Source organism: Poecilia formosa, unplaced genomic scaffold (assembly GCF_000485575.1).
Source record: "Poecilia formosa unplaced genomic scaffold, Poecilia_formosa-5.1.2 Scaffold199, whole genome shotgun sequence".
In the NCBI taxonomy this organism is placed as follows: domain Eukaryota; kingdom Metazoa; phylum Chordata; class Actinopteri; order Cyprinodontiformes; family Poeciliidae; genus Poecilia; species Poecilia formosa.
Genome location: NW_006800138.1, coordinates 72,254 through 88,515, shown reverse-complemented (window position 1 = coordinate 88,515; position 16,262 = coordinate 72,254). Strand labels below are relative to the sequence as shown.

Here is a 16,262-nt window from a genome sequence, read left to right as displayed (position 1 = left end):
GAAAAGTTATTTGTAAGTTAGTATTCCTTATTTCAAGTGTACTAAGATATTTGCACCAGAAACCAGCCCAAACATTTTTGTTAAGGTTTTGTGCTTTTGCAGTGTGTCCTCAAATCCTCAAACTTCTTTCAGCCTCAGCAGTGTGAAGTGTGATCTCTCTCCTGCAGGGTGGGGAGGGCTTCATGCATTGTTCCAGCTGTTTCCTCCTCTCTGCTCTGCTCCCAATTACCCAGTTCTCTTTGAAGCCAAGATGCTAGAGGAAGTCTGCATTCATTCACAGGAAACTGCTTCTGTTTTCCAACATCTTCGACTGAAATGTGAAACCGCATGTGAACTTTTTAAACATCTGAACTTCAGATTATTTCACCTTTTACCGCAGCCGTTGCTCTCAGGGTGTCTGACGGCGTGCTGCCGAGCGTTGTCGATACCAGGATGGGTTTTCACAGTCAGGCTGCTGTTTTAAGCTTCATTCAGCATCTTGTTAACCCAGCAAAAGGCTTTTTTGTGTAGCTTAAAGCCGGCCTTTTCACAACAAATAAAAAAAAATCCTGTCTGTTGAAGCAAATCCGATATTTCCTGTAGTTTAGGGCATAATTCAGATGCGTTCTAAGGCTCCCCCTGAAAGTAAGCTGCCCTTCTTTAGCCTACATGTGGCTGAAACCAGGTTACTCTAAAAAATAAGGATCCTATTTTTGCTACATCACAGATTCCAGCAACCAGATCTGTTACAACCTTTCTTAAACATAAAATAGGTTCAACTCTCTCCTGGTTGGCTGCTTTAATGCTTTCATGCGTAATTTAATGAAAAAGAAAATCCAAATAATGACTCTTCTTTCTTTTTTTAAATGTATTATTCAACAGCAGTTAAAGCAGGGAGATCTGGTTGTCATGGATACAAACGAACTTCTTTTAGGGACAAAAAGCTGTCGGCTGATTCTTCTCCTTGGGAAAAATGCAACAGAAGTGTCGTGTTTTATGACTTTAACTGTTCTAGAAGAAAAAAACGACAGTACAAAACACTCTGCACTGGTGGTAAGATTATTCTGTTTCACACTTGTAATAGGGGAGATCCTACAGCCTGGCAGGACTAAGGACAAAGAGTCATCTTTCTAAGGCTGTTTTCACACCTCATAGTCTGGTAGATTTGGTTTGATTGGGGAATAAAATTGCAACATTTGTTACATTTTCAGCTGGTGAGGTAACCAAAACCTTCGAAACTTCTGTTCCCCTCGTCGCCTGTGGTGGCGCTGCAGCAAACACTACTGATGGAAACAACATGAAAACCTCTGAGGACACAGAGCGCAACTTCCTTCTTCATGAAATGTAAATAAAGATGGAGTAGTGTCAGATTTTGGTGGATTTCTCTCTGCAAGCATCAGATTCAAGTGTTTGTTTTTGATTGTATTTACCCAGAAGGCCCTGTGTTGTAGTCCACTTCCTGCTTTTGGAGCGATCTCCGGTCTGCTCGCCGTTTACATGTGTATTCGAACCGCTGCAGAGTTCACTTCAACTGAACCGAGACCGAGGTTTGTAGGCGGACCAGAGTTAACCGTTCACACTTCTCCAAAACAAATCAGACTTTCTCTACAAACAAAATAGAGTTAAATTAAAGCGGAATAAGCCGGACTGTCTCTATTCAGTTCCATTTATTTACTATTATTATGACTTTATTGTTTAAATATTTCGACTTTATTCTCATAATGTTTTTCCTCATGATTTTGTTGTATCTTGTAATATTTTATTTTTTTATTTGTTCTTAGTAAAACTGTCGTATGTTGAGCTGCTGAAAGTTTGATCTAAGCTGGAATATGTCTATTCTATGAAAGTGGACAGCACTGTCTAGTTTGTGATTGGATTGAGTGTTTCAGCATTGAGAGACACCGTTTTGACCGAGTCTGCTTCGCTGTGGACTCAAAGTAATTTGGGAATTACATCATTGTTCAGCCAAAGTGTTTGTACTGAAACTGTTTTCATTCAGTCAGATGAAGCTTCCTCTGTTTACTCCTTGCAGCTGGATTTCTTTTGTTTTGTTTTTTTCTTTTTTTGACATTTAGATTCAGATAAATTTTCAGTTTTAAACTCCAGTGATGTCATTTGTTCCATGATCTCAGAACTCCTGGTTGCTCTTTGGAGACATGTATTGGAAAACCTCCAGAAAGTATACACAGTTATTCTTTGCAGCTGCCTTGATTTTAGTTATACGAATCACCAGAAGTGATCTAATCCATCAAAACTCACTTCCCAAAGGAGAGAACTGCCTTTATTTCACAATAGCTTCCTTTGAAAACATTTTCCAGACTCCATGATGTTGGCCGGCGGGATGTAAGGTTTACTACAGATGTTTTCTGGCAGTAAGTTCATGTTTTCCAGTGTCTGGAAAATTAGTTGTTTCCAAAACCTCCCAAATCGCAACCCCTGGGTTACCCTGTTGCTGAGCAACCCCAGCAGAGTTCCGCCCGTTACCTGGCAACCAAAGCTGGGTTCCAGCACATTTGTTCAGGTGGTTTTACAGTTGTATGTGCTGTAAAATAAAGCGTTAGTTGTTGACTTACCATCCAGAAATCCCTTGCTGCAATATTTTTAGTTGTACAGGAACCACTACTGGTGCTTTTCAAGGATATGTAATTGTATAATTCTGCATGTGTTTGCAGCCGTTTTCATGTGTGAGTGTAAACGTTAAGTTAGGAGGTTGTGGCCAGCAGCAGCTTATTTAGATTTAAAGTGTCAGAAGACCCTAAAACAGCTCATTCTTAAAGGATCAGACAAAAATCTTATCTAAAAATGATTTTGCCCAAAAAAAAATGTAATGAACATGTTTTGTATTGACCTATCCCAACATGTTCAAGGAAGCATAATAGACCACCTTCAAACTAAACTCCTATATCTTGCTGAAAAGTTACTTGGAAGCTAGTTTTGTCTTAAAGTGTACAAAGACATTAGTGCTGGAGTATAGACTAAAAATACTTGGTGCGATTTAGTGTTTTTGCAGTGTAAACAGCAGGATGGACTCTGTGAGCGTGGACACACAGCAGCTGTCTGCTCTAACCTGTGCTCCACAGTGGGAGGTTTTGTTGAACTCGCTCAGGTGTGTGATAACTTGGCATCCCATGTTTCCTGCTTTCTTTCAAAGGTGACAGATTAATCATGAGAGACGGTAAAAGCAGCTGGATGTAAACGCGTCTCTGCGTTATTTCCTGTGCAGCTCACGAGAACCACAGCGCTATGCTGGTTTTCCAATCAGGAAGGAGATAAATAAAATGGAGAAGAGGTTCTTAAATCCATCCAAACCACAGCTGTGCCCCCATCTGAGAGCCAGAGCCGCACAGAGTTTCCAGCCGAGAGCTTCACGATGAATGCCTCATCCCAGGACTGTGTGTACCATAAAACTGCATGTGGGGAGAAAGTCGCACATCGAGAAGAAAGCTACATGTGGCTCAGTTGGGAAGAGTTTTCCCCTTTTCCAGCTCATGCAAGCATTTTTTCCTTTTTGTTCCACAAAAAACAGCGTCAGCAGATTTGGAAAAAATCACACCAAAACACTTCAAGATTTTCCTACACTGCAAGAACACAAAATTTTACCAAGTATTTTTTGCCTAGTTTCTAGTGCAAATATGTTACTTCACATAACTATCTTTGAAGTAACTTTTCTGTAAGATACAGAATCTTGTTTTAAGTCAATAATTCTTGCATATTGATGAAAAAGGCTCACCCTGCAGCAGGACAATGACCACAAACAACCAAAGCTAGAGAGCTTCAGATCGAAGTGTATTCATGTATTAGAATGGCCCAGTCAAAGTCCAACTGAGGAAACAAATGCTTTCCATTCAATCTGTCTGAACTTGTGAGTTATAAGCAAATATTTCAGTCAAAACTGGCAGACAAACTCCAAGAGATGGATTTAAAGTAAAATGTGCACGGACTCAGCGGGGCTTAATGCAAATTACACTCCACACTTTTCAGATATTTATGTGAAAATCAATCTTTTTTCTTACAAATTACAAATCTGTATAACTTATGATAGGCCTTTCTCACAAAATCACAATAAAAAAAAACCTTAAATGTTTATGGTGGTAAAAGGTGATTTTGATAGATTTTGCTTTTGCATTTTAGAAATATGACAACATAATCTGCTGCGTTAAAACAACAGTTTATGATCAGAAGTAATAAACACTACTGTAGGTTTACTGCAGGCAGCTGCGCCTCCTGCAGCAGTTGGACTTTGTTTCAGGCTGAAACTAAACCTCCAGCAGCTGGAAGCCGTTCAGCTGCTGTCAGCATTCACGGTTTCCCTGTTTTCAACATGATGTCAGCTTGAAATTATGTTGTTTTCACCAGTTTGACTCATGATTTAGTAGGATTTATCAATAGTAAGTTAAAAATATATAGTTAAAGAGATGAAAGAAAAATTTTTACTGTTAGTATAATTTGGTTGTTTAACTTCAGCAGGGTAACCTGGTTGTAATTCTCTTCAGGATTTGTCTTTGTTTCTGTAAATTTCCATTAAATATCAGTAAGAAACAAAAGGGTTTGTTGAAGTATTTGTTAGAAACTTGCTAACAGTGAATCAGAAGAAGTGAAGCAACAACTGCAGCTAAATCAGAAACAGATGTGCTGGCAAAACTCAGGTTCCTGTGTCTGGATTCAGGTTCAGGCTGGTTCTGAATCCACAGAAATCTGTGGAGAATCTGTGTTTCCCACTGCAAGCTGCTCCCATCCCTTACCTGCCGCTGCGTAGCCAATCAGGAGAAGCAGGAGTCCAGCAGATGAGCAGGAGGGACGGGTCATGGTGTGGAGGCAAACCTGGGTACAGCTGGTGATAAAAACTGAAGTGTGTGTGAACAAAAAAAAAAAGAGAAGGAACAAAGCGTGGAGATTTTGTTTTTATCCAGAAGCAGAATTTCCAGAAGCACAAAGTAATTTCCAGTAAGCGCTCACAAATCCTTTCCTGCTCGACTCTGTTGCTCCCAGTTTGCTAATGAAAACATTAAATGCAGAACAAAAAGTCTCAGTTTGTGGGAAGGGGTGGGATGTTCAGGGGAGGGACTCAGTCTTAGTTCAGCTGCAGGAAATCTGGATTATATTTATTATCCTGTTTCTGTTTTTCCTTATGATATTCATGCAAATCATCTTTACCCAAAGGAAAACATGACATGATGAGGTTTCTCTTGGTGGCTTCCAGACTGAAAAATATGTCAAACATCAGACTAAGACTTAAAACTTTCAGGTCATGCAATGTCTAAGGAAGTTTGATTGTCTCCCCCCCTAAATACTTTGAATAATGTCAATAACAGCCCCACAAAGTGTTAAAGAGACAGTTATATGTAAAATCGACTCTTTTACATATAACATTATAATGTTATGTGTTTCCTCATCAAAACTTACCTGGAGTGTTTCCCTGATTCTTTCATGCATGTTTGAAAAAAATCCTTTCATCTCCATGGCAACCATTCAGCTATTCAAAACGCCTGGAGGGGACTTAGCTCCGCCTTTAAGCCACAGCTCCTCCTCACAGCTGCAGTTTCCAAGCTTTCAAGCTGTGTTTATACATCTGCAGTTACAAGTAATTCACACTATTGGTAACTCTGTGCCTAGCAGAGGATTCCTGTGGTTATTACCTTTCATTAGATCCCTCATTGATAACTGTATGTTGAAGCACTCACTGAGGAGTTTCAGTGATTTGTCCAATAAAAAGCAAAAATTTGTATTTTTATTGACACATTCAGAAATAACAAGTCCACTTATATACACTTTGGAATTGACAGAAAATAAAAATGCTAAAATATAATTCCTTTCCAAAAAAGATCTGTAGACTTCCATCATAAAATAAAAGTTTAAGGTGCATTTTCTTAAATATGGAGGCAGAATGATTATAATTAAAGAGAAGGAAAATGTGATTTAGGATACTTCCTTGTTATGATGTAAAATATGAAAGAAATTACCAAAACTTTTTGAGTAGCTTCTTGGATCATAAAAGATTAATTAGCTCATAAACACTCATGGTGCATTCACACCAAACGCGTATCGCGCATCAAAGGCCCGTTGTGGCGCGTTCCATGCGCCTAGCGCTGAGCAATCGAAGCTTTTGGCGTGTTTGACGCATCAAGCCGGCAATGGAAAAATACCTGCTAGAACGATTTTGACACACCATCAGTCTATGGAGAGTCTGGTTTACTGTCCATAGACTGAAAGTAAACCAGATGCTCCTGACGTGCGAAATGCTAGGTTTAGAGCTAAATGTCAAGCATCTGCATTCAAAGTGCACACGTGTCAAACTTGAAACTTTGGATGTGTTTGTGGCGCGTGCAACGCGTTTGGTGTGAACGCAGCATCAGAATCCCATGTTCAGATTATCCAAGCAGTTTGGCCGATGCTGCAGGTTTAGCTTTCATATGGAAGCAGAGGCTGATATTTGACCCTGGAGGTTTTGGCTTTGTAGATGATCACGCCGCAGATCATCCCAACAGCAACAAGAAGACAACCAGCCACAAACACCAGGCTCGGGTTCATGTCGAACTCTGCACACGAGGGGAACACGTTTCTGTTAGTCCTGTTCACATTTTAATTAAACCTCTCCACATGGTTTCCTTACCTGAGCCTCCAGCGGGGTCTGCTTCACGCTTTAGACGCAAAGGACCCTGGGAAACAAAGTGCTTTCCACTCTCGATCACAGCCTCTCTATTTCTGCGGGCTTTGTGCTTTGGGGATTCGACGCATCCCTTCGAGCACCTGGAGTTACGGTTTCCTGATTTACACATCATGACTGTGCAGCTGATGTACACCTGAATTCAACAAACGGCACAGCCATTAACAGAAACCACTAATTCTGCTGTGTTTTCACTCTGAATATTTTAATAATTTGTTAATTTAGCTTTATACTTTTAATACTGGAGCAAGACTTAGCAACCAGGAAAAAGAATCAAACATGGAGAACCAACATTTAGCTTTATACTTTCTATTTAACAACCCAGATCAACTGGAACACTTTAAAGTGTAGTTTTTCTTTTGCTGTGCTTGTTTTTCTTTGCTGCTGTTCTCTGTGTGGGTCTCTATAGATTGAAATACTCCAATTCAGTTAAAAATAAATGCCAGCAAGTTTATTTCTCACCTGATCATGCAATCCGATGAACTTGAAGGCCTCCATGCTGAACTTGAACTGCTTATTGTTGGCCGTTGGGTGTTTCTGCACAGTCGTGTCCTTTAAGCACCTGATTGAAATCAAATCTCACATAAGCTTAATTTGATTTAAAGCACCTTGATGGACCACAGACTCATCAACCTCATCATCAGCAAACATTTTGAGAAGTTTGTTAAATAAAATGGTTCTTTCGAAAACCTCATTTAAATGAAATTTTCTTTTAACTAGCCTGCTTGTTTTATGAACATGCAGTTTCTTGAAATTTTACTTTGAATTATTTATTTTTTATTTCATCTGAATGCCTTGTATATCTAATTATACAGAGAAGTTCTTAAGGGTGATGCACCATTAACATTATGCATTCTTAAACCAGCTGAAAACTTATGCTGCGTTCACACCCAACGCGTTTCGCGCGTCAAAAATGCGTCCGACGCTTCAAGTTTGATGCGTGTGCACTCAGAAGTCAGGCGCTTCACATTTTGCACTAGACGCGCGTCAGATGCGTCAAAATCGCTCTCGATGGACGTTTATGTAACGTTTTTGCTGGTCAGATTTGGACAGCTCAAATGCGGGAAAATATTTTCAAATAGTAAAAGTTATAATTTACCTGACATTCCCACGACCTCGCTGATCCTCTTCCAAGCAAGGTCCTTTCTATTCCCGTCTCTATAGTCATAACTTGGTTGGTCGTAGATTAAAACAGCAGCCCGAAGTGACAAATCCGATTATTTTTGATTTAGTGCGACCTGTATCTGATCTTTTCATGACAGTTTCAACAACACAGGTAGGATTTTTTTTTTTTTTCGAATGCGTCCCAGGCTGCTTGGATATCCGATACTTATCCGATCTTTTCAAATGTGACCTGAATCTAAACGTCCAGCTCGCATCCAACCAACCTGACCGTCTTTGATCCTCTTCCATGTCACTGTTCTGCGTCCCGATACGCGCAAGCGGGAAGAGAAACAACAACCATGGCGGACATTAATGAGGATGAGGTTGTTAAAGTGCTGCCTCCGGTCAGCCAACAACTTCAGCTGTGTCAGCTATGCTCCACCAGCATCCACGTTTACTTCCGCAACTGCTGAGCACTTCTCTATGTGTGTCGTTATTGCGCCCTCTACTGCACAGGCGGGACACTTTCAGGTAGTTTTCCTTTCACAAACGACGTGAAAGTGTTGTTTCACAAACGACACATGCAAGTTGTATGTATTTGGAAGTGTAAACGACCACGACGGAAAAAATATGATTTGACAATCGAAATTGAGTCACTTAAAGGTGCATTGTGAACGCAGCCTTTGTTTATCCTCCACAGTTTTTTGTTTTTTTTCCTGAGATCGGAAAACTCACCACTACACAGAGAAGAGTCTCTCTGATTGGTTGACGCTCTGCATTGAGCGGCGAAAGTTCAGATTTTTCAACGGAAGCAGTAGATGCGCTTCACCCGCATCAAATGCTCAAATTGCGCAGCGGTAGATGCGCGAAACGCGCCTCGACGACTTTGAATGTAAAGCGGACGCAGCTGGCGCTCAAAACGCGATTGGTGTGAACGCAGCATTACCCGTCCTCAATGATGGTGTAGGTGGGACGGTAGTTGGGGTTGTCATACGGTGCAGCTCTGCAGGACTCCACAAAGATCTGCGTGTTCTTGATAGAGGAGCTGGCGTCGATCTGCATGTAGATCCTGTTTCCGATTGTAAACAGCAGTGGATATGAGTTTGAGTCATATACAGCATTGAACTGGTCGTCCTTGTAGAACTCGAACTGGTAAGTGAACGTCCCGAAACCTTTATCCCACACCGTGACGTTCTCTCTGTGTGCCAAGTATATCTGGTTCACATTCCCCCGTTTGGGGTACTGGCAGTAGAACCGGGCCTCCGCCAGGTGCTTCCTGGTGATGAGGTGTTTGGGGTCGTCTTCCTTAATGGTGATCTCATTCTTGAAAATAAGGTAATCATCGTTTTCCTGCAGAGGGAAAATGATGAGTGTTAAAACTCATTGGGAGATAATGAGTGGGACGTATCAAATGACCCGTTCTCACCTCGATCTCGGTACCGCAGTCGTTGAGAGGAATGATGGCGACGATGTGAGTTCGGTTGGAGTGCTCGCCAAGACGGCAGACGGCGTTGCTGGAGTCAATAAGGCAAAGATCGTCCTCCTTGAGTCGAAAGAAGGAAGCTTTTTCAACCTCAACCTTCATTGTGGATTCAGTGCAGGTCACTGTGACTTCTGCTGGAAAAGGTATTGGTATTAAAAAATATACTTAATGAGATAAAAGATGTTTCTGTGTTAACATTATTGGATTGAGTTTATTAATGCCGCTTACATTTTTCTCCTCAGAATTTGTCTTTGTTTTTGTAAATTTTCATTAAATTCCAGCAACAAACCAAAGGGTCTGGTTTGTTAGAAACTTTGCTGCCAGTGATTCTGAAGAAGTGAAGCAACAACTGCGGATATATTAAAAGCAGATGTGCTGGAAAAACACAGATTCATTTGTCTGGATTCAGATCAGGCTCTGTATTCACGTATGCAGAATCTGTGTTTCCCACTGCATGTTGCTACCATCCACACCACTTACCTGCTGCTACGTAGCCAATCAGGAGAAGCAGGAGTCCGACAGATGAGCAGGAAGGTCGGGTCATGGTGTGACCTGGATGATAAAAACTGGAAAGTGGGTGAGCAACAACGAACAGAAGGGACGAAGCGCAGGTATTTTTTTTAGTTCAGAGGCATTAAGTGATTTGCAGTAAATGTTCACTTACTTTATCCGTAATCCTTCCCTCCTCGACTCTGTTGTTCACAGTTTCCTAACAAAAATATTAAATTCAGAACAAAAAGTCTCAGTTATTTGGAAGAAGTGGGACGTTCAGGGGAGGGACTCAGATCTCAGTCCAGTTGGAAACTGGCTGCTATGCAGGAAACCTGGATTATATTTACTAACCAGTGTCTGTTCTTCATTATGATATTGATGCAAATCATCTTTACCCAGAGAAAAACATGACACGATGGGGTTTCTATTGGTGAAGAAAAAAAATATGTCAAACATCAAATACAGACTTTCAGGTCACACAATGTCACAAACTTTTAATTTTTTATCTAAATCATTTTTTTCCAGAGTTTCTATCTCCCCTAAATAACATGAATAGTTCCACAAATTAAGAGGCAGTAACATGTAAAATTGACTTCTTTGAGCTCTATATCATATATTACTCCCTCATCAAAACATACCTGGAGTGTTGCCTTGATTATTTCGTGAATGTTTGAGAAATCCTTTCATCTCCGTGGTAACCACGGTGTGTTAAACACCTGGGTGGGACTTAGCTCCGCCTTCGAGGCGCAGCTCCACCTCTGCAGTTTCCAAGCAGCCCTTGTGGCTCCTCTACTCAGCTCCTTCAGACTAGCTAGCAGCAATTAGCAAACACCTGGCTGAACTGCACATCAGCTGAGCTCATTATGCAAGCTACTTGTCATTGAAACACTGGAAAAAACGTAGTTAAAAGGTCAATAGAGGAGCCATGTTGTATTGACATCCTGAAGGCGGAGTTTCAGAAAGGGACCAATTTCAATGCGTTAAATTACAAAATAATTTTGTTTTAAGTTATATTTGATATACAACTCTAAAAAAAATGAAGAGCCCACTGCACTGAACCCCATTGAAAACCTGGGGTTTTCAATGTTTAAATATTGATTTAAACATTAATATTGTTATTTCTAAATCAGTATTAACTTGTTTTCTTTGCTTTCTTTGAGGTCTGAAAGCGCTGCATCTCTTTTGTTATTTTGACCATTTCTCGTTTTCTGCAAATAAATACTAAATTTTTGCTTGGACTTTCATGTTGTCAGTAGTTCATAGAACAAAAGAACAATGTTCATTTTACTCAAACATAAACCTATAAAGAGTAAAATCTGAGAAATTGATCATTTCAAGTGGTGTCTTAATTTTTTCCAGAGCTGTAAGTATAATTTTTATACTAACTGAACGTAACATAGTTATTTGATTTTGCTTTAAGATGACACCAGGTGGGTGAAAAATACCTAATACTGCCCGTTTAATATCGAAGTAGAAGTAGTCGTTCCATTGACAGATTATTTCTCTTATAAAAGTGAAATAATCTGGCAGTGGAAGTACTACCTCTTCTTCACTGCTAAGGAATTATTGACGTAAAAAAGCTCCTATATCTGCCCGAAAAGTTGGTTTCATCTTAAGATATTTGCACTAGAATAGACCAAAATACTTGGTAAGATTTGGTGTTTTTGCAGTGCACGTCTTGGAAACACAGCACTTGAAATAAATCAGTTCTGTCTTACACCGACTTGCATCACTAGACTGCAGTGCATCAAATATTTCTCATTTCAAACCAGAACAACCTTCTAATTATTCTCAATTTAATATTTGAAATGCCTCAAGGTAAAAACACACCAGGATTAAAGCTGCTTTCCTCCTTCTGGGAAAATCTGACCGCCTTTTATATATATAATTGCATTGATTAGTTCCTGTACCTCCTACTGAACTGACCCGTCTCGCTCTCCCTGTCTCTCCGACTCGCACGCCTCCCCACACACAGACCGATTCGACTGTTGCGTCGTAAACACGGCTATCTCCGTTAAGCCAGACCGTCTTCAGCCTCCTCCTCCTCCTCTGGCGCACTCGTCTGGCCGCTTAAGTAGATCTACGGTTTAAGAACGGCGGCGAACAAAACTGGGGGGCAAACGAGTGAAGGGATCGGGGGTTTTTTATGACAGGACGGGGTTGGGAGGCACGTCTGACTGTAAACAAATAAAAACCGAAGGAGAGAGGTCAAAGACGTGTCGAGATAAGAAACGGCTAAATGTCACATTTCCAATATCATCCTCCAAACCCCTCGAACGGAGAAGAGTGGCGTGAAAGAGAAAGCGCCCAGATTTTAAAACATGGGATCTCTCTGATGTAGTTCGTTTTTAAACTTTGTGTGGGTGTTATGAATATTTAAACTGTGGAAATTCAGCAAATCAAAATGTTGTTTTCTCTTTGAAATACAGATATGAGCCAAATCATTAATTCACGCAGCAGATTTAGGTTTAAAGTAATCTTTTACTGATGAGTAATATTAATGTTTGGAATTGGGTAGAGTCTGTGGAGAGCCAAAGAAAACGTGAAATATTACCAAGTATTTTTGGTGTAGTTTGTAGTCGAAATAAGACGAAACTAACAAGTAACTTTTCAGCAGGATACAGGATGTTTAGTCAAAAATTCCTTAATATTGACAAAAAAGTCCTAGTTTTACTTGCAGTTTATTTCACTCATATAGCATAAATGTCTTGCTACAAATGAAAAAATGTGTATGTGGAACTTTGATCCTTAAGCTAGCATAGCAAGAGCAAACGGGAAAAGATTTTGACAAAAGAAAAAATAAAATAGCTCCTGGCCGACTAAAATCAGAAGGCATAATTCAGTATTTATACTAAATAAATGTAATAATTATTAAATATTGAATGAAAGTGAGGACAATATTTTAAAAGTTGATGTTTCTGTGGCCAAAACCCTCTTTCAGATGTTTCAGTGTAAAAGCACTTTAAGTTTTCCAGTCATTAACATTTTTCTAACCTTTAAATCAAATTTCTCTTACTTGTTTCTTTAATTTTGAAAAATTTATAGCAGTATACAGACTCTCTCTGAGTCAAGAAAGACAGGCCCAAGTACAGACCCCTGAGGTACACCGCAGGTTTAGACTTTAGAGTTCATCAAACTGATATGAAAGAACTAAAATGGAGATTTCATCCATTTTAGTTGTTGGTTTGTTTGTTTGTCTTTCTGACCCTTCAGCCATCTTGCGAGTGTCGGCTCAGGAAGAGCCAGCAGACACAATGTAAAGAACAAAAGGTCTTCAGAGCGCATAAAACCAGAGGATCACATGACCGTTGGCTGGTGCCACGCTGATCCGTGGTGTGACGGATTCCTGGAGGCGGGGCCACCTTTTCTCCGTCTATTCCTGTCCTCCCCTCCTCTTCCTGCCGTTCACGTATCTCTTATTTTTATTCAACCTAAGGCCTGTCAGAGCACTGCCTACCTGCCATTTCAGAGATGTTGAATCTACTCTGAATGGGGTGCGCGGCAGGGCGCGTGAAGTCATTACTTGCACTTGATTTTCCTTGACTTTGTCCTCTTCTAATCCTATTGTGGCTTTTCTGTACTTACGGAGGCTATCAACAGCTCAACTAAAGAGATAAAGGGGGGAAGCTAGTAAATTATTACTCCTCAGGGTCATTTACTGCTTATTCTGTAGATCCCTTAAAGCATAGACCCCCGAACTGTTTTATGCATAAAAATCATATTATTGTAAACAGTTGGTGTTTTTTGTTATGCTGGAATAAAAATAATAAAACTGAGTGATTAGACCTCAAAGCTTGCCAGGTAAGCTCTATAATGCTCCATGCTGAGTCCGTATTAAAGCCAGTGGGGATCAAGAAGATCCCTACGTCCGAATGGCAGCTCCTTTGTCTTCGGATTTACCTGGATGCTCTTGGTTACCTGGTGCGTCATCATTCAGTGCTTCAGCTGTTTTGATTTGTTTACTAAAAGGGCAGAGGGCCCAAAATGGCCGCCGGACAGTGGAAAATCCTGAGAAAATGGAGCGCGGATCAATTTACTCCTGCCTGAGTGCTGTTGGCTTTTTATTGAGCAGCACAAGTCTTTACTCAATCTTAGAGAATATGGGGTGCTATTATTAAACTTATAGTCAAAATTAACAGTAAAAATTTGTTTTTGTTTCATAAGAGAAAAAATGGGGGTTTAGTCCCTTTAACCATATTATTCATTTGAATATCAACTAAATATTTAATTATCAAGCTAAATATTTTATTTACCAATTAAATATTTGGCTCCACGAGCTAAATAATCAGTTGAAGCTAAATATTTAGTTAGCAAGTAAAATATTTAGTTAGCATCTTACATATTTAGCTTACGAACTAAATAATTAGCTCCACACTAAATATTTAGCTCTGAGCTAGCTAAATATTTAGTTAGCTTTGAGTTAAATATAGTTCAGTTATATCAGATTATAAGCCGCTGTAGCTCATACTTTCTGTTAATGTCAACCTCCAAAGATTTTAAATCCACGTCTGTTTACTGTTTAGGGGTTGTTGCTGCTTTTAGTTGGTGGTTTACGCCTTTTTATTAACTATCTGTGAATGTTGCAAGCTTCCTCTGATTTTGAAGTGATTATAATACAGTTTTAGAGTGTAAGTGCTGTGATCAAAAATATATGGAAACTATAATCCTGACTGGAGCTTTATCTATTCTCTTTTGGTCTCACCTGAAAAATCCAAGAAAACCCTTAAAGTTTAGTACTTTGTTTTCTGTGGAGTTTGTAGTGACTAAATATGCTATAAAGTGTAGTCACTGTGATTGACTCATCATTTTGAGTTTCATTACTAAAAATGAAAAAGTACTTCCACTGGCAGATTACGTCATTTATGGGAAAATACAGATAAAAGTGAAATAATCTGCCAATAGAACTAGTACTTTTTCATCTATATTAAGAAATTATTTACTTCACGGAAGCTAAATTATCTTGCTGGAAAGTTACCTGTAAGTTAGTTTTACCATATTTCAAGTGTACTATGATATTTGCGCTAAAAAATGTTGTGTTTTTGCAGTGTGCTTATTCACACTGCAAATAAGCACAGTGAATAAGCACACTGTGCTTATTCACTGTGCTTATTTGCACACTTTGCAAATAATCCAACCTTTTCCCTGCCAAACTGCACCTTTTAACGGGAAAACATTTTTGTACTTGGTCTCTGAAAACAGACCAAGCGCTTAAAAAAAATCATCCATCTGTTTTCTATCAATAACTAAAGGTTTTTTGTTGTCTGGAAAACGAGCCGTTTGAAAAACTCCTTGTTATTTAGTCACAATTGGTGGGCACTGCCCCGTTACCTAGCAACCTCAGCCAAGGTCAGCCCCGTTACCTAGCAACGTCAGCCAAGGTCAGCCCCGTTACCTAGCAACCCAAACGGAACTCAAAGTAGGCTGAACTGAGAAGTGGAAATCTCATCTTTCTTTTATTTAAGCAATTTGATTTAAAACAAATTCTTATTTTCACGACAACCGACCTGTTCAGGAAACATTAAAACATAATAAAATAGATATCGGAAAACAGAAGAATACCATAAAGGAAACAAAATAAATTAAAACAACCAAATTCAAACTGACTAAACGTGCTATGTACACATAATAAATCAACAGTTTAAAAAAAAGTTACATTGATCATATATTATGTTTTTTACTGGATTGATAGTTGGCGTACTGAACCTTAATGCAAGTTGTTCCAATGTTTGGGTGCAGGAAAAATTAAATGACCTAATGATGTATAAACTCTTGGGATTATTATAGTGATGAATTTAGTAGCATGTAAAATGTGAGTGTTGTTGGAAATATTAAGTAGTGAATCTCAGATAACAGATAAACTGTCATAACTTCTTTAAAATAAAGCACAACAGATGCCCAAGAATGCATTTTGTATGTTTTTCCAACATTGTTAGGAGGAGAACCAAAACCTATGATGAAATAGGAAAAATTCTAGCTGTAAATAGTTAAAAGTTCGCCTCGGTGCTGACGCATTGAGTTCAGAAACTTTGTGAGCCAACAGAACGCCTCAGCCAGAATGTTTTAATTTTTTTATTTTAGTTTGTTTGTGCCATCCTTCCTTTCACATATCCTACATTTTGGGAACACTCATGTTACCTTCAGGAGCTCTTTCCAGTAATTCTTGGCGTCTACGGTTGCTGCTAAATACAGATTTGAGGATCACATTGGACACCTGATCAGAGTTAAACAGGATCTGAACCTCCTGCTGTGACTTAGCTAGAGCCAGTTTCATCTATTTTATTCTGTCCTGGTTACACTGCAAAAACACAAAATCTTACCAACTAATTTTGGTCTAGTTTCTACTGCAGATATCTTACTACACATGGAATAAGACAAATTAACTTGCAAGTAACTTTTCAGCAAGATATAGGAGTTAATGAAAAAGTATTATTTCCACTGGCAGATTATTTCACAATAACAATACATTTTTTCTACATTAAAAAATTATTTACTTAAAACAAGCTCCTGTATATTTCTGAAATGTTACTTCTAAGTTAAATT

General features: G+C 39.2%; 1 protein-coding gene across 6 annotated transcripts; it reads right to left on the bottom strand.

Moving 5' to 3' along the window:
* Positions 1-5,676: 5,676 nt before the first annotated feature.
* On the bottom strand, positions 5,677-10,431 carry LOC103148143 (ZP domain-containing protein-like). 6 transcript variants are annotated; one of them, XM_016679003.1, is made up of 8 exons: positions 10,074-10,431; positions 9,895-9,939; positions 9,711-9,796; positions 9,174-9,364; positions 8,694-9,097; positions 7,106-7,205; positions 6,590-6,779; positions 5,677-6,515 (listed from the first exon to the last, which is right to left on the bottom strand). In XM_016679003.1, exons 3-8 carry the CDS (start codon positions 9,772-9,774, stop codon positions 6,379-6,381), a joined length of 1,086 nt encoding a protein of 361 aa, XP_016534489.1. In that variant the 5' UTR covers positions 9,775-9,796; positions 9,895-9,939; positions 10,074-10,431; the 3' UTR covers positions 5,677-6,378. The 6 variants fall into 6 exon arrangements, with proteins under 6 accessions (XP_016534489.1, XP_016534490.1, XP_007566838.1 ...); XM_016679004.1 differs by having other exon boundaries at positions 9,711-9,782; XM_007566776.2 differs by lacking the exon at positions 10,074-10,431 and having other exon boundaries at positions 9,895-10,066.
* Between the last annotated feature and the right edge of the window lie 5,831 nt (positions 10,432-16,262).